Source organism: Pezoporus flaviventris, unplaced genomic scaffold (genome assembly GCF_033815535.1).
Source record: "Pezoporus flaviventris isolate CSIRO_AGI_PZ_B2104156 unplaced genomic scaffold, CSIRO_AGI_Pfla_v1 ptg000007l, whole genome shotgun sequence".
In the NCBI taxonomy this organism is placed as follows: Eukaryota; Metazoa; Chordata; class Aves; order Psittaciformes; family Psittacidae; genus Pezoporus; species Pezoporus flaviventris.
The window spans coordinates 34379930-34398111 of NW_026892555.1; the positions used below are offsets into that span (position 1 = coordinate 34379930).

Here is an 18182-nt window from a genome sequence, read left to right on the forward strand (position 1 = left end):
AGAAATAAATGCACTATGGAAGAAATTCCATTTTGGGATGCTCTTCCCAGCAACAGTGTTAAGAAAAAAAAAACACAAAAAAACAAACAAACAAAAAAAAACAAACAAAAAAAACATTCCCCCAGCCCCTTTACTTTAGATACTCAGGGAAGTTTAACCTTTTCTTTAGCTAAGTCAAATCAGGCATTTGAAATGTTTTCAAGAAACTCTGGACTGGAAAAATCAACATCTTCACATTAAGAGGTTATTATAACATAAAACACAGGCTCCTGGTAAAATCATTATTTAGGGAGAAACATTAAAGATTTTACAATTAGGAACATTGCTACTTTAATAGTCCATACACATTCTAAGAAGTCATCACCCTATCAGAAAATGCAAGCAATAAACAGAGCTCTGATGGAAACATGCTGCTGTCTTACAGCTTGAGCTGCACAAAGAGTATTAATTCTGCTTGTACTGCTTAATATGACCAGTTAATAAATAATTCATTCATTGGAAAAGAACATGCAAATTGAGTTGCACTCCCCTTATGTATTTTTTGAGTTTGTAATTCTACTTTTGTGCAAAAAATATTCAATTTCAACAGTGAGACTTGCTTCTTAACTTCCTTGGGTCTAAGTCACACCAGAAAGCCCATACAAATATATCCACTGAACTCCATTTGTAATAGCATCTTAGTGCAAACAAACTTGATAAACCATAGTGCTTATTTTACTGGCATAAAGTTGGTTTCATCCAATTAGATTACCCAACCAGGAAACTCAGCCATCTGTTGGGACTGGCTGGAGCACACAGTTCTGCCTCTGCAGGCACTGCAGGGGTCATGTTCACAGGCGTTGGCAGTGAGAGCTTTGGCTCTCCTCTTTTGAACGGTTTAACGTTCTTCTACCTAATATATTAGACAAACATGTCTTTTGTGGTATTCTTGAATCCAAGTTAGGATATTATGGTCTGAATGCACAGGCAACTGAATGGGGAAAAAAAACTGGAAGGATGGGTAGGTTCAAAGAGTAGTTAGACAGCAAACTGAACATCAGCATGCAGTGTTGCTACCAAGCTGGCAACCAAGAAGGCCCAGACCATCCTAAATTGTATTGATGTAAGCATGGCCAGTAGACTGAAAGAAGTGCTCGCCCTCACTTTACTTAAATGAACTCATTAGATAGCATCTTAAATACTGTGTCTAGTATTGGGTTCCATAGTATACAAAAGGTGTTGATCAACTGGAGCAACTTGTTGAGCAGAGGTCATCAAGATGGTCATGGGCTGGAGCACACACTGTGAGGAGAGGCTGAGGGACGTGAGCCTGGATTAGAGGCCTCTAGAGGTCCCTTGCAGTCTGAATTATTCTAGTATACTATGAGAAATTTAAAAAATTAAAACCCTAACATTATTAAGAGACTAAGTAGCGATTTAAATTAAATTAAATTTTATTGTTAATGGTTTTTAATTAAGCTTATTTATTGATGAGATCTCAATGCTAATGTAGGAAATAGAGAAATCTGAGCACCAAGAGCGGTATCTCAACATACTTGGAGTATGTTGAGGCCTACAAATCAGGACCCTTTTGAATGCATACACTTAAGCATACTGTTGTACAAAATATTTTTTACAAGTAGATGGATATGTAATTTTAGGCCTGGGTCAACATTTTAAAACTTAAAATGCCTGCACTGTCATTCCTACAAACATATAGAGTTGTAATTTTAGGCATGGAGCTATGCAACACAAAATAAAGTAACACAGAGAGAAACAGACTGATGTTCACTGACGTGTCTCTTGGATAATGCATTCCAAAAACATGATTTTCAAAACACTCCATTTGAAAATATCACTAACCACTGTTTTTTAGGCAGGAAACAGCTTAGCTCTGTTAAGCCTCGGAAGCAAGAATTCACTTCACAGAGAAACTTACAGATTTCTACATTTGTTGCTAATAAATTTCAGTCAAAGATGGGGATCTTAGTTCAATGGCAGCTCAGCCTCACAGAAAAGAAGTAAAAAATAGAACCCTGATTAAACACTAGGATTTAGAATCATAGAATAGTTAGGGTTGGAAAGGATCTTAAGATCATCAAGTTCCAACCCCCCTGCCATGGGCAGGGACACCTTACGCTAAATCAAATCACCCAAGGCCTCGTCCAGCCTGGTCTTGAACACTGCCAGGGATGGAGCATTCACAACCTCCCTGGGAAACCCATTCCAGTGCCTCACCACCCTCACAGGAAAGAATTTCCTTCTTATAGCCAATCTAAACTTCCCCTGTTTAAGTTTTAACCCGTTACCACTTGTCCTATCACTACAGTCCCTAATGAAGAGTCCCTCCCCAGCATCCCTATAGGCCCCCTTCAGATACTGGAAGGCTGCTATGAGGTCTCCACACAGACTTCTCTTCTCCAGGCTGAACAGCCCCAACCTTCTCAGCCTGTCTTCATACAGGAGGTGCTCCAGTGCCCTGATCATCCTCGTGGCCCTTCTCTGGACTTGTTCCACGTCCTTTTTATGTTGAGGACACCAGAACTGCACACAATACTCCAGGTGAGGACTCACAAGAGCAGAGTAGAGGGGCAGGATCAACTCCTTCGACCTGCTGGTCACACTCCTTTTGATGCAGCACAGGATATGGTTGGATTTCTGGGCTGTGAGTGCACACTGCCGGCTCATGTTCAGTTTCTCATCAACCAACACCCCCAAGTCCTTCTCCACAGGGCTGCTCTGAATCTCTTCTCTTCCCAACCTGTAGCTGTGCCTGGGATTGCTCCCACACAGGTGTAGGACCTTGCACTTGGCATGGTTAAACTTCATGAAGTTGGCATCAGCCCACCTCACAAGCGTGTCAAGGTCCCTCTGGATGGCATTCCTTCAACCAAACCACACAGCTTGGTGTCATCAGCAAACTTGCTGAGGGCGCACTCAATCCCACTGTCCATGTCACCAACAAGGATGTAGAACAAGACTGGTCCCAACACCAATCCCTGAGGGACACCACTCGTTACTGGTCTCCAGCCGGACATTGAGCCATTGACCCCAACTCTGCATGTGGCCATCCAGCCAGTTCTTTATCCACTGAGTGGTCCATCCATCAAATTAATGTCGCTCCAATTTAGAGACAAGGATGTCATGCGGGACAGTGTCAAATGCTTTACACAAGTCCAGGTAGATGACATCAACTGCTCTCCCCCTGTCCATCAGTTCTGTAGCCCCATCATAGAAGGCCACCAAATTGCTGAGGCAGGATTTCCCCTTAGTGAAGCCATGCTGGCTGTCACCAAGCACCTTGTTGATTTTCATGTGCCTTAGCATGCCTTCCAGGAGAATCTGCTCCAAGATTTTGCCAGGCACAGAGGTGAGATTGACTGGTCTGTAATTCCCTGGGTCATCCATTTTCCCCTTCTTGAAAATGGGGGTTATATTTCCCTTTTTCCAGTCTTTGGGAACTTCACCTGACTGCCATGATTTTTCAAATATGATGGCCAGCGGCTTCGCAACTTCATTCACCAACTCCTTCAGGACCCGCAGATGGATTTCATCAGGACCCATGGACTTGTGCACGTTCAGATTTTTAAGATGGTCTCGAATCAGATCCTCCCCTACAGTGGGCCCAAGGTCTTCATTCTCACAGTCCCTGCATCTGCCTTCCAAGACTTGGGTGGTGTGGTCAGAGCCTTTGCCAGTGAAGACCGAGGCAAAGAAGTCATTCAGAACCTCAGCCTTCTCCAAATCCTGTGTAGCCAGTTCTCCTGAGAGCTTCCAGAGGGGCCTACATTCTCCCTAGTCTTTCATTTGCTATGTACTTGTACAATCCCTTCCTGTTATCTTTAATACCTCTAGCTAACTTTAATTCTAACTGGGCCTTAGCTTTCCTAACCTGATCCCTAGCTTCCCAGGCAACATCCCTGTACTCTTCCCATGCCACCTGTCCTTGCTTCCACCTTTTATAAGCCTCTTTTTTCCTCTGAATTTTCCTCAGGAGCTCCTTATCCATCCAAGGAGGTCTCCTGGCCCTCCTGCTGCACTTCCTTCCGGTTGGGATGCAACACTCCTGAGCTTGTAGCAGGTGATCCTTGAATATTAACCATGAGTCTTGGGCCCCCCTGCCCTCTAGGGCTATATCCCATGGAACCTTACTAAGCAGGTTCTTGAAGAGGCCAAAGTCTGCTCTTTTGAAGTCCAGGGCAGTGAGCTTGCTGCACGCTCTTCTCACTGTCCTGAGGATCTCAAATTTGAGCATCTCATGATCGCTGCATCCAAGGCTGCCCTGGAGCATCACATTTCCAACGAGCCCTTCCCTGTTGGTGAGCACGAGGTCAAGCATGGCACCTCTCCTTGTCGGCTCCTCTGTTACTTGCAGAAGGAAGTTGTTTTCTACACAATCAAGGAACCTCCTGGATTGCTTGTGCCGGGCCGTACCGTCCTTCCAACAGATGTCAGGGTGGTTGAAGTCACACATGAGAACAAGGGCCTGCGAGTGAGGCTTTTCCTATCTGTCTGTAGAGTGCTTCATCCACAGGTTCTCCTTGATCAGGCGGTCTGTACAGATCCCCCCAGTAGTGTCTCCCATAGCTGTTCTCCCTTTAACCCTGACCCACAAACTCTCTGTTAACTGCTCACCTGCCTTCAGACAGAGTTCCATACTCTCCAGCCTATCCCTAACATAAAGGGCAACTCCCCCTCCCCGCCTGCCAGGCCTGTCCTTCCTAAAGAGCCTGTAACCTTCCATTCCAACACTCCAGTCACAGGAGCCATCCCACCATGTTTCTGCGATGCCTATTATATCATACCCCCATAGTTGTGCACACATCTCTAATTCCTCTTATTTGTTCCCCATGCTACGGGCATTTCTATAGAGGCATCTGAGCCGAGCTCCAAATGAAGCCAGCTCACTGGCTGGAGCAGCTGCGATATCTCTACACTGCTCCAGGCATTTATTATAGGTTCTGGCAACTGACTGGGTGTGTTGGAATGGAATGATGCCCCCCTCTCCCAACACATCTAGTTTAAAGCCTCCTTGACCAGTCTGGCAAGCCTCCTACCAAAACTGCTCTTCCCCTTCTTTATCAGACCAGCTTCACCAGCCCCCACTAGACCTGGCCTACAAACTTGGGTCCCGTGTTCAAGACACCCAAACCCCTGACTATGACACCTCCCTTTTAACCATTTATTAACCTGGCCAATCCTCCTAGCTTTTTTTAGGTCCTCCCCTGTATCCTGGAGAATTGATGAAAAGACATCTGAGCTCCAGAGCCCCTAACCACCTCTCCCAGGGCTCTGTAGTCCTTCTTTATGTTCCCCACGCTACTACTGTCTATATCCCTAGCACCCACACGTATCACCAGGAGTGGGTAATAGTCCGTGGGACTTACTAGAGCAGGCAGCCTCTCTGCCACATCCCTGATCCGTGCCCCCGGTAGGCAACACACCTCCCTTGAGACGGGGTCTGGACGCCAGACAAGTGCTTCTGTCCTTTTCAGTGTAGAGTCCCCTACTACTACAACCCGCTGCTTATCCAGGATTTCTTCTTACCCAGGATTTCTTATTCTTGGAGTATAATGGACATTTTGGAGGGGGATCGTTGAAACTCAAAAACATTTTGTTTGAGGAAGAAAGAAAAAATATTCTGTAACACTGAAAATTATTAAGCAGATATAACATCTGAAAGAATCTTTGCTCTTTTCCTTTAGCTGACTGCAAAGATGCTTATCCTAAGACTCAAATATTTGGGGCTTCTGGAAACAGAAAAGGAAAAAAATCTGCAAAATCAATTCTGTAGCATGCTGCATTCCCTCCCAAATCTAAAAAAAAAATAAAAAAAAATGTTTCCAGGATTTCATCTGAACCAAGGTTATTTTCTGTTCTTTTTCATGAGCCTTTTTGTCTCCTTTACTGAAACGTGTCTCCTGCTCCGTATTCTCATTTCCCACTATGACTGAAAACAATCTGCTCAAAAGAAATCAACTGAAGTCGGACTTTACATTAGTTTGTTAAAAAAAAACAGACTCCATGGATCTTACTTTTAACGAACCATATGCTTGAGTTTACAGTAAGTTTGGCTATTTCTTCTTTGTGTATTTTACTGTTTGCTATTTCCTTCTACATCCTCCTTGTCTATCAGAGACTAAACCCTCCTCAAAACCTTAATTTGTATGCTGACTTCTCCCTGTTCCACACAGACCCAGGAAGTAAGGTCTGAAGTACTTTCAGCTCCTTCCAAAATCAAAGGCAGGTCAAGGCAGTCAGCACTTCACATTCACGATTTCAGTGAATCAAACTCCATGCTCCTGATGACTATAATGACACTGCAGCGAATGCAAGCTGACCGCAACTTATGAACTCTGAGCATCCGCACCACCATTTATCACTTCAGTAACATCTGCAGTCATAACTACAAAAACCTGAAAACGTTACTGAAGTCTTCATAACATTCTAAAGAGACAGAAATCTCACCGGGTAACAATTTAGTCCTTAAACTTGAAGTAACAGGAAAAGTTCATGATAGCGTTTGGAATGCAAAACAGTTTTAAAAGCAAGTTTCATGGTCTAAATATTGCCCACTAATGTCTACAAAGAAAAAACAATATTGATGAAAGAAGAGTCATACTCTGGTGTTGGAATCGTATAACAGGCATAAACTGATAAATGTATACACCTGCCTTTATTTTTTAATCACAAATCTCAGCAAATTCGTATTTTAATTCAAAGTTCTCAGTAAATGCCCACATTAAAAAACATATTTAAATATAAGCATTGTACCCTTATAGTTACAAAGAATTTAAATCAGAGTGATTAAGTAGAGTTTTAAAGAGCATTAAATATTATGTGAAAGAACTGGGAGGATTAAAATTCAAATTACCTTGTGAAAAAAGTACTGGGTGGATTTTAAATCCCCCTCCATTCTTCAGCCTTTGAGGAAGCTGTTCAAAATGGTAACTATCAAGGTAGAAGTAGACCTTCAGGGTCTGCCGGTTTCCTTCTGCTTGGTACGTTATCGGTACATCTAAGAATACAATCAGTGTTACTATTTCATTAAAAGCAATGACACATCCTTTTCCAGAAGCTGTTAGATAAAAATCACTGCAGACGCAAAACTAGTAGGTGCAGTATTTTACACTATCCTCAGTGTTGCTGTGGTCACTTCTGGCCTACCCATTATCAGAAAGTAGATAAACAGAAAAGCAGCGACTGTCATCTTTGCCAGCCTGTCAATGACAGCAAAAGTACTAAGAAAGTAATGTTGTTGGCAACATGCTACTTGTATTCCCTGTAATTCTGAAGAAACATCTATGCACACAGTTTAAAATCACTGCAAGGGTACCTTTATCCATATTTCACAAGTCTTCCTCTGGTGCATGATAGTTTGATATACAGTCAGATTTTCCTCAGACTTGTGTTGAACAGGCCACAAGTAAATATACAGTAGCTAACAGCATATTCATTAAACTATTATTAAAAATCAAGACTCAACTAAGAAAACCAATGTGTTATGGCAGAATAGATAAAATTGGAAGAGCATATTTCACTACACTTTGACAAGCTAAATGTCATAACACACCAACTGGTGTAGAGTTCAGGGCAACTAAAGGAATCATTTTGCTGTTACAGTTATTCCCCAGCATACATTAAGTGTATTATGCGAGATGACTAACATGTGATGAGCTTTAGCATAAGCTGATGAAAATTTTCCATTTAGCTGAATCTCTCAGAGGAAGTCAGTTTATTTCAATTTAAGCTTTGTATATATTTCCTGTTTAAGTTTCTATTCATAGGTCTCCAAGCTGAAAGCAATAACAATAAAATTTAGTGATTTGCATTAATAAAATTGTTATGAAGTTTTTACACTGTGTGCATAAATTATCTTATACCTAAAAGGAAAAGATTAAAAAAAACCCCACCCAAATTTCTCACAATTTTTTCTAATAAGACTTATTTTCTTTTATTAATTATGCAGAATCATAAATGGGAAAAAAAACCTAATTTACCAGTTCCTAGTCTTATGTAACCACAGTCAGGATTAATAAACCAAATAAGGAAACAAATAAAAAGGAAAGACGGGATTTATCACAATCCTAGAACACACAGACTTTCATTTATCTCTGTTTTAGCACAGACACCTCAGTTGGAAGATTTAGCAATAAGAATAGTTCATAACATAGGCATAGGGTTAAATCCCCATCAAGAGGCCCTGTAACTCTGGTTCCATTCTATTACCTGGCTTGGCAGGGTTTCTTTTGAAAACAAACACATGGTTCTTACTTGAATTATACAGAAATATATATGGTCCTGTATACGCTAATTCCAACCTGACTACCAGCTCTGCACTACTGAATTCCTTAGAGCACAGGCAGCACTGTGGAGGAGCTTCGTGTGTTCTGGTTTTGGTTACTGCAGAAGTTCTCTCATGTGTGGTCTCAATGCGGCAAGGGAATTGCTTTGGAAAAGCTTGATGTGAAGCAGACATGCTTTCCTCCCTTCCCAGGGGAGTTACAAGACTCAGGGAAAAATGAGGGCTTTCTGCTCACTAAACAAAGTTCACTGCAGGAAAATCTCTACTGGCTGAAAACATATTAATAAAGGAGTGGCAGAAAACAAGTGAAGGGTATAAACAGAAGAATGCAAAGACACACTTCCTGTGAGCTGCACAAACATTGTGAGACAGGGTTCAGGACCCTGATCGTCTGCACCACCATGTTTTCCAAGAGGAAGTTACTTGCATAATTCAAAGCTATCCTAATGCTGTTTGCCATCTCCTTTCAAGGAACTCTTCCAAGATCTACTTTGTCTTTCAGATGAGAAAACAAAATGGTTTTTACGCTTCTCCACATCAGCTTAATGGCACTTCTCTTTTAAGACCTTCAAGCTTATTTTGCACATAACTCTTCAATAACAACTAGATCTTCCAGGGACTTTCCTGATGCAGTCACATACTCCCAAATGGGAAATTCAGTTAAGCAAACAGTTTTGACCCCCAAGGTCACTGACATTACCAGATATCGATTCTGCATTGTCACTGATGTTAGTTGTATTTCAGGACATCTAGGAATATTAGGAGCACTACAGATTTAATAATTCTCCATAATCCCAAATCACATAATATTCCCTGTGGGAAGGTAATGTTCCAAGAGTAAAATGTTACAAATACAGAAAATGTTTCTGAACTATAAAGACCAGATATTAATTATAGGTACTCACTTGCAACTAGGGGTTCTGGCTCTGACTGTCTGAAATAAAAAGTAACTTTTTCCAAGTCAAACAGCGCAACCAGTGTATCTTCTAGCATGGCTTGCTCATCAGCCTAAAAAAGGCAAAAGTGAAATGGTCATTTCAGCCAGATGTTTTCCCTACCGGAAACAATGAGAGCAGGACATAAAAGTAATTACAAAATGTTGCACAACTTTTCACTACTACACTCCTAGAAATTGTAATTATCTTTGTTTCTACTGGTATTTTATTCATGTATTACTAGTCCAAGATCATTAAAATGAATGTTATCATTTCACATACTAAATTAATAGGCAATATATATCTACCATTACTTCTCATGGCTTTTATAATCAAACAATCCTGCAATTATTCTTTACATAAGACACCAGATTTCAACCCCTTGTCTTGACAGCAGGTCTAGCTTGTAAATTAACGGGAAATGCAAAAAAAAATTCTTCCTTTTCACAATTTTCTTTAAAAAAAAATCCATACCATTAGCATTTCATTTATGAACAACAGATGAGAGTTCATTGTGTCCACTCTAAGCACCAGTAACTGAACCAGTAGCTCAGAATGACTACAGCTCACGGTGACTTGCACCTTTACCTACAAAACTTTAGATGCAAACCAAGTATGCAGATATGCCAATATTCTGATTTGCACATGTGGTTCACTGTGCACTCCTGAGCTAAATGGAGAAATCCAGAATAACAAAAAAAAAAAAAAAAAGCTTCCAGAAGTAAATTACTAATTTCTCAGGACACTTCACTGAACTTTTGAAAAGGAAAATACTAATCTGCAAGTACAGTTATCTTGAGTCAAATATGTGGAGCAATTACAGCAGAAGTCAATAATCACTTGAAGCAACACTGTTCTTCATACAGCTCTCCCCTAGCACCCGAAGCTTGCAGGAGCCAAATGGAAATCTGAGGCATGCAGTTTTCCTCCTCTAAGAACTCGAAAAGGAGGAAGGCAAAGACTAACAAACTAACTGCATATAAAACGAGAATAAACTATAGCTTGCTGAATTACAGAGAGACAAAAAAATCCCACATGATTTTTCCGGATCAATAGACAGAAATAGCATTCCTCCTTGTATTTATGAAAAAGCAAATCTGCTAGAAATATTTTGACTCCTGGTTCAATTCATGAAGTCTCTGTGGAGAGAGCAGTTTTATCAGCAGAATAGCCTGAAAACCATTCAGTGACATGGGAAATCTTTACACAACTGCTCATTCTTCCCTGAACTATGGCCATAATGAGTACAATTTCCTTCAAATACCTTTGTCTAAAATAACACGGATCATTTGTAAGCAAAATAGTGCTGAGAAGGTATTGAAAAAGTTGCCTTTAAATACTTTTCCCCTGGCTAAGAAAAGTTGGACTAAATTAAATTCTATTTCCAATTCAATAATGCATACTGCTGGTATTACATCCGATTACATAAAGACAGCTCGATAGCATGCATTTTCACAACAAAGAAAATATCTACAAACTCAAAAGAAAAATGCATAAGTATTCAGTTCTGTAAAGACAACAGTTATTTTGTGATGACAACTAAGCACATGGAAAAACCTAAGACAGGAACCACTTAAATTTACTCTTGAACTCTGAGAACCAGTACGTGTTGCTGCTCTATGGTGCTAACAGCACTCAGGACCAAAGACATGAGCCCAGGCTCCCCTGGCCATTCGTTCTTCACATACTTGTCATGTAGATAAAGAACCCTCCTGTTTCTTTCAGGTACTGACTTGATCTGTTTTTAATCTGCACATCTCGTCCTGACATACCCTGTCCCACACAAACCCACGTATATACCTGAACTACCTGTGAGTTGCTCACACTAGCTCAAGTCAATGCTCTCCACAAATGCCACAGACTAAAAAACTTTATGATTTAGAAATAACTTTATTTTGGAAATACCTGTATTTTTATTCTCTTCTGATATTAAAGTTTATCAGGTCAGCAATTTGCTGACAATATAACAAGGCAAGGAAGGAAGACCTCTGGCACTAAGGAACATCATCTGTTATCTGCACGGATTTCTATATATTATAATGTATGAAATCAGTTGTTTGCAGTGAGCAACTCCAGAGGTTGAGAAGACTGCCACAGAGCAGACCATACAGACTGCTTCACAGTTCTTGAGGTTAGCAGGAACTTGTCTAGTGTGAGAAGAGCTTAAATAGCTGAAGAAGCACTTTAGATAACCAGGGATTAAAGGGCTACAAAGCCATGCCCCTGTTTTAACTGTTTCTTAAGCCATGGCTCTTCCCCAAGCCTTGTAAAGAAATAGCAGACTTCCAATCCCTCTGACAGGCTATGGGAATTTGCCCCATGACAGAAGCAAAACAGACAAGCATATTTAGTTCTTCAGCTACTACAGACCTGTTGGGTTTTGGGTGAGGGAGTGATGAAATTATCCAAACCAGGTGTTTTATTTATCTTGCATTTCTGCTTATTACAAACTGATGTTCTTGTTATCACCTAATACTACATTGCCTCCTAGGGAACAACTACAGTAACAGTGGGAAGTCAAGGGTAAACTCTCTGCTAACAAAACAAACACAATAATATCTTAATGGAAAACATATTTCCCATATCACAAACAAAACATTTCCCATATCTGTAATTATCTAAATCACTTTTTTTTTTCCAAATAGCAGCTAATTAAGCAACAAGCTAAGCACTAAGGACACTGAAAATCACATTTATAACTAAGACTGTTTAACCATGCCCCTGGTTCAGGGAACAAACACGGGCTGTGACCAAGCATGTCACACGAGGGCTCTTACCAGGTTAGGTGAAAGCAGGGACTGGAAATGAAGGAGAAGACCTGCACTCGCTATTTGTTCCAACCACCTTCTGCTGGCCTCCAGCGTCTCCATTTCATATTCTTTGTTGTTATCAAACATCTGATTTAAGGCCACCATTAGCTGCTCTGAAAAAGCACAGACTGTGGCTACTAGGCTCTGGCAGAAGACCATGTCTCGTCTCAGTTGTATCTCACTATCTGTTATGGGTAAAAGCCAAAAGAGGAAAAGCAAAAATGGAGCATAAAATTAATTAACAGCAAAGGAACTGGGCTGGAATTCTTTTCTTTGTTGAAAAAACAAGTCTTTTTAATGTAAAGTAAATTACAAGTTTACAGCCTAATGTTATTCCCAGTAAATAGCACTCCATGACCAAAACTACCATTTTCCACATTAAAGGATTATTTTACAATTCTAAAATTACACAGAAATCCATTTAAAAACTGGAATTTAAAATAGTTCTCCATAAACAATGTGTGTTTATTTTCTAGTTGTTAATGTATATGCCATTGATACTATGTACTTTGGATGTTACAAGATGACAGATGTGAGTCGGATCTCTTTGCTGCAATGTGAAAACCAGCTGGGCACAAAACCATTTACTTTTCAGAGGAAAGCAAGGCTAGTCAGAAGCTCTTAATATGACTGAATCACCCGGTCAACTCCACAGCTACCAGCTGAGTAGGGCAGATGAAGACTGCCTGCTCTAAACTGGAAACAAGGCATACAGTAGTGTTGCTACCAGAACCACAATCAATCCAAACATAATGTATATATGAATGTGAAACCTATAAAATAAGCACAGAGCAGCATCACATACCCAGGAAGCAGCAGAGATTTATGGTGTCAGGAAAGTCCAGGACAGGTCCCTAAGTAGAAGTCTATGGAATCATTAGCAGCTGATTTAATATACAGACTAGCTAACCTACCAATTTATTCTGGAGGGCACAGGCATTACATTAGCTAAAGGTCAAAAGAGTTAGAAAGGAAAACATGTTCTCAATAAAGCACAGAATTGTGGTGATAAATATTCAGTACTTCCTTCTTCCCCTCTTTCCTGAAGGTCTTCAAGTATTTTTATCATTAGGAGCTGTTAGGCAAGCATCAATCAGAAATGGTACAGGTAGACTTAATCTTTCTCAGAGCAAGAGAAGATAAGGTGATATTGAGGTCTTTCCAAAACCTAAAATCTTTGCCCTCACTTTGTGATTCCTCTGCCTCTAGGAGGCTTGGTTCCTTTGCTGCCTTCTCCAAGGAGCTGGCAAGACTTTATATGACTGGGCAAGTCAGCAGACATAATTCTGTACTCACAAAACTAATACTGATTTTAAAAATATGCTTTTCTTGGACTCAACTGTTTCTCAAAGCAACTCCATTCTGTCTGTTTTCCTCCTGAGATCTTCAATCTTTTCCTCTACTATTGATAACAGTGACCACTCTTTTATTATCATTTTGATCTCATTTGCCAGCCTCTCAGAAATTCAAGAATATTTGCCATAAACTCTCTAACCACTACTGCTTCTGCACTACGACTCACTGCTTTCTGTTTTGATTATTGAAAATTAACCCCTCTCTTCAACCTCTGAAGTTGTGCAGAATCCACTAACGACAGAATTTGCATCTTTGAAACCTCCACCCATCTCCAGCTTCAAAAACCCCACTGGCTTCTCCATGGTCAAAAACTTTCCAATGTCACAGCAGTGCTCAGGGATTTGAGCCCAACACACATTTTCTCTCCTCACTTTGCTCAATTTTATCCCTATTTGTCTAACAGCAGCTGACTTTCAGTGCCTTCCTGTTCTTCCTGCTTCTGAAGCAGCCCTCTTGTGTCTCCAGCACCTCATTTAATACTACTTGAACATCAGATACTGCATACAAGAGCACTTTGGGCTCTTTTTACAAAAGGATTATTATAGAAAATAAATAACAGAATTTACAGTCTTATAAAACCATGTAAACAGGGAAAATTACTTTAAAAGAAAAAATGAAGTCCGAGGTATTTTCTTAGGTCATTTCTTATTTTAGAACACCTGAGAAATTATTAAGAACTTTTATGATATTAGGAAGAAATCTGACAGTCTTTTACAGTCAAATGTGACTGGTTAGTTGAACACTTATGCACCTGCAAACAGTAGAGAATCTGCTGCCATAAGTATTTTTCTTTAAATACTGATTTACTGGTATTTATTTTGCAGACAAACGTGACAATTTTGTGTATTTGAACCTGTATCCTTTTTTGGGGTGATGCTAGAATAATATACAGAATAATCAGACCCCTTCCAAAAAGGAGAGACTTAAAAAATATATATTCTCAAAAAAAAAAAAAAAAGAAAGGTTTGAGTTACAATAGTAAGGTAAGCATGAACATAGAGAGATGGAGATAGAAAAGAAAAAAGATAGCAAATAGGAAAAAGCACAACAGAAGAAAGACAGCAGAAGCAGTGTGCACAAGCTCAGTGATAGTAGTTACTTCATCTGCCAAGATCCACAGTAAATGACATGGGAAGGTATTTTTGCATTAAAAAACTAAAAGAATGTGCAATATTTGGTAGAAATATCTTTGGAATTGCTGTATTCTTCAGGAATCCTCACTGTAAACATAAGGGTAAAGTTGTTGATTATCAGGTTATCGCATCTCAGATTTTTGCTCTTTCACTAAACACAGTATTCTGTCCAAAAGCAGAAAACCGCAAACCTCAAACCATTCCCCACTTCCCCCATTCCCAAAAAAGCAAAATTACCTGTATATTCAAGAAGGGCCAAAAGGATTCGTGCCTTCACCTCTTAAAGAAAAAAAAAAAAGTAACATTGAGGATTGAAGTCATGGTTAAAAGTGTTTTCACAATAATAATTTCATACCAGCCTTAAGTCCAACTTCCTGCATAGGCAACCCGGATTTATACCTACAAAACAGTAATGAGTCTCAGCCTCACTTAATTTTACATGATTTAATAAAATTGACAATAATCAAATGCACGAAGAGGCAGCTATTACCTCAGAGCCCATGCAGCTAGCCAGTGGAAGTCCATATATGAAGAATTCCACTCTTAAAATTGATTCCCACACTACCCCAATTCTTTCCTTTTTTGTTTTCCCTCTCCTTTCCATTATCCTCATTTCAATATATACCAATGCATCCAGGAAAAAAATCAACCACCACTTCACTTTATTCTCAGCCTTCAGGATTTTATTTTGCTTCATTTCTTTTCACTTAATCTTTTTTTAAAAAAAAGTCTTAATTTACACTGACAAAAATTTGGTTTTATACCTCTTTACTTTCTTTTTTTTTAATTATTTTTGCTTTTACTTTCATTTTTAGGGGCTTAAAGTACGAAGGCTGAAGGAAATGATTCTTCCCCTCTACCACATACAAGACAGAGCACAAATCTAAATGAGTTAAAACCACCACAACAAGGAACTGGCAGATTAAAGACCTGCCATAACCTTAGAGAATGTCAAACATCCAGCACATCAGCTGTCCTACAGTAACCGCCTGAAGGAATACTCTGCTACTTCACATCCTTTTGCATCTTTCCAAACTTTATTTTACACACCCAATTTTCCGTGCAGCCCTATTTCAAGCCCTTCTCAGTGGGCCAGTAGAGCTGCTATAGGGTATATGGACATAGGAAAATTTTGTTATATGATGCCCCCTACTAAAAACAACCTTATAATAAGCCTGAAACCTGAATTGTTTGAAATTTGACTACAAATCAGGTGATGGAACTGACATTGGAGCTGACAGTATCAACAGTACAGTCTGAATTCTGTGTGTACTTGAGCGTATCTATGAAAAGCCAGAATCTTTCCCAAAGGTGAGTATGCTTAAAAACAGAAGAAAACTCTTCAAGCCTAATCTTCATCCATGCTATACACACATTCTGAAAAGAACTGGCAGTGCCTATGCTTCTGAAAAGCATGCCCTCGGTATCTCAAATACAAGCATCAAAACACCTTAAATTACTGGTTATTCTTAAAAATTGCTGGGAGATGGGTCTTTCCTTAGCCTTCTGTCTTTTGGGGAAAACGCAAAACCAAACAAACACAAAACCCCACTTACAGAGATTTATAATATGGCATCTTGGAGTCTGAACGTAGCTTAGTAACTGAAAATACTAATTTCTATAGAGAAATACAGCTTTTCTCTGAAGAATTTAGATACACTGAGGCTATAACCTGCAGTTTGATTTACATCAGATTTGTTGGACCTCTAAATTCAAAGGCATTTGAGGTATCTATAAATAATGACTTCCTGCTTATGGGAAAATTACAGAACACTGTAGCTCTTCTTTATCATTGCAGTAAGTCTTCTCCATTTCAAAATATACCCACAGGCAAAACAGTATTTTTAGGTTATTTGTGTAAGTAGAGATTTACCTGGGGTTGGATGTCAGTTATTTGCTTTTCAACAAATTCAAAATACAATGGAAATTTTCACCCCTTCTTGCTACATGGGAAAGGAATAGCTACCTAACAATTTCATTTTAGGTTATATGATTTGTAATTTAAGATGCCTTCAATTTCTTTTAGTCCTAAACATTCTTTTGGGTTTGTTTGTTTGTTTTTTTAATCATGTTATTCTGCTATTCTAATCCTCTGCCAGTAAAGGCTACATTTAATTTTATTTTGTTTTATGCATCTGAAAGTATTTCCAAAATAAGACTGAGATTTGCACTGCATGTTTTATGATTTAAGTTGAAATATATTTTTTATACCTGTAATCACTGAAAGGGTGCTTCACTCCTCACTTTTAAGTTAAAATAGATGTGAATTTTCTCAATTGCACAGTTATTTCCTCTTTAAAATTACTGTGCGAGCAAAATACTGCCCTTCCTCATGCAGTTATGTGATTAGCTGACTAGAAATCTGACTTGCTGTAAAAAAAAAAAACTCTTTTGACACCAAATCTTACCTTTTATTCTTTAGGAAGAAGCAACTACAGAAATTTCTCCTCCTTTTTGTTCACTTATACCCTTGTGTTGTTACAGCCAGTTTTGGTAACACTTTCCTTCTGAAGGGTCCCTTTCTTTCCAAACATCTTTCATGTTCTCCAGGTTGCTACTCAAGTCATTCTTCAGCTTTTCTTCTAGTACTTTCTGATTCTCATGTTACATATCTCGTGTACATCCAGAATCCTGTACTTACATTCTTTCTCTGTTTGGTGACCACTGAATTCCTCCCCTAACTACTGCTCTCTCCTGCACCAAACCTTACTTCATGCTCGTCTGATTTCAGCTAGATCCAGCTGGTGGTTGTATCTCAAGTTTAATTTATCCAGGGTACAAATTTAATATAGAAACTTGTATATTAAAATATAAATTTTATCTGTTATATATTATACATTTATATATATAATATATAAATTTATATATTAAAATATAAATTGTAAAATATATATAATCTATACAGGCCAAAGCCTTTTCAAATCACAGCAGTCTATCAAAACTGACTGAGGGACACATTTCTGCCCTGAATCTTTGCAACACTGAATTCATATACCTGTCCAGACATGTCTTGGAAACTAATGCTTGAGAAGCAATTATTCATTTCCATTCTTTTACTTCTCCCATTTAAGCTATTTGTGCCAGGGAAATCATAAGGCACAAATAGCAAGGCTTTCAGGTATCCACTACCTCACACCAACTCCTTGGTCCAACAGGCCAATTAAAATTTCAATGAAGATGCGGAACACGATTCTCCAGAGTACCTCTCAGGACCAAGTATTACTGATATCAGTTTGGGGGGGTGGTGTGGAATAGGAATCAAATAAAAACAAAAAACAACAAGAGAGTAGAGAGCTGTAAAGACTAATGGAGAATAAACAACCTAAGATGGTAATTTTACATGTAAACCCATGTATTTGGTTAAGGAAATGGCACAGAAGACAGAAATCTCTGACAAAAGCTCAAATGCTATAGATGGAATGGGAGAGCCAAGAATATGTAAAACTGGCAGACAACTTCTTAGACAGTGATGAAAGACAGTAAGACAAAGCTTGTGCTGTCCTTGAACAGCACAAGACTAATGCCTTTTACTATTTAGCTCTCTGAATCATGCACCATTGACAAGCATGACAGTTGCAATAAACTTAATTACTGTCATTTATTAACAGAGAAAACCTTTTTAATCCTAATTTCAAAAATACTAGATAATGCCTATACTATTACT

At 39.2% G+C, this 18182-nt stretch overlaps 1 protein-coding gene across 1 annotated transcript in view; it reads right to left on the reverse strand.

The window, feature by feature from the left end:
* The window catches only part of PREX2 (phosphatidylinositol-3,4,5-trisphosphate dependent Rac exchange factor 2), a 173101-nt gene that overhangs the window by 41389 nt on the left and 113530 nt on the right, over nt 1–18182 (reverse strand). The window contains exons 32-35 of the mRNA XM_061448322.1: nt 14756–14797; nt 11997–12214; nt 9190–9292; nt 6854–6997 (exon numbers count right to left, since the gene is read on the reverse strand). Coding sequence (XP_061304306.1) covers nt 6854–6997; nt 9190–9292; nt 11997–12214; nt 14756–14797 — 507 coding nt within the window. The remainder of the gene's footprint in view (nt 1–6853; nt 6998–9189; nt 9293–11996; nt 12215–14755; nt 14798–18182) is intronic.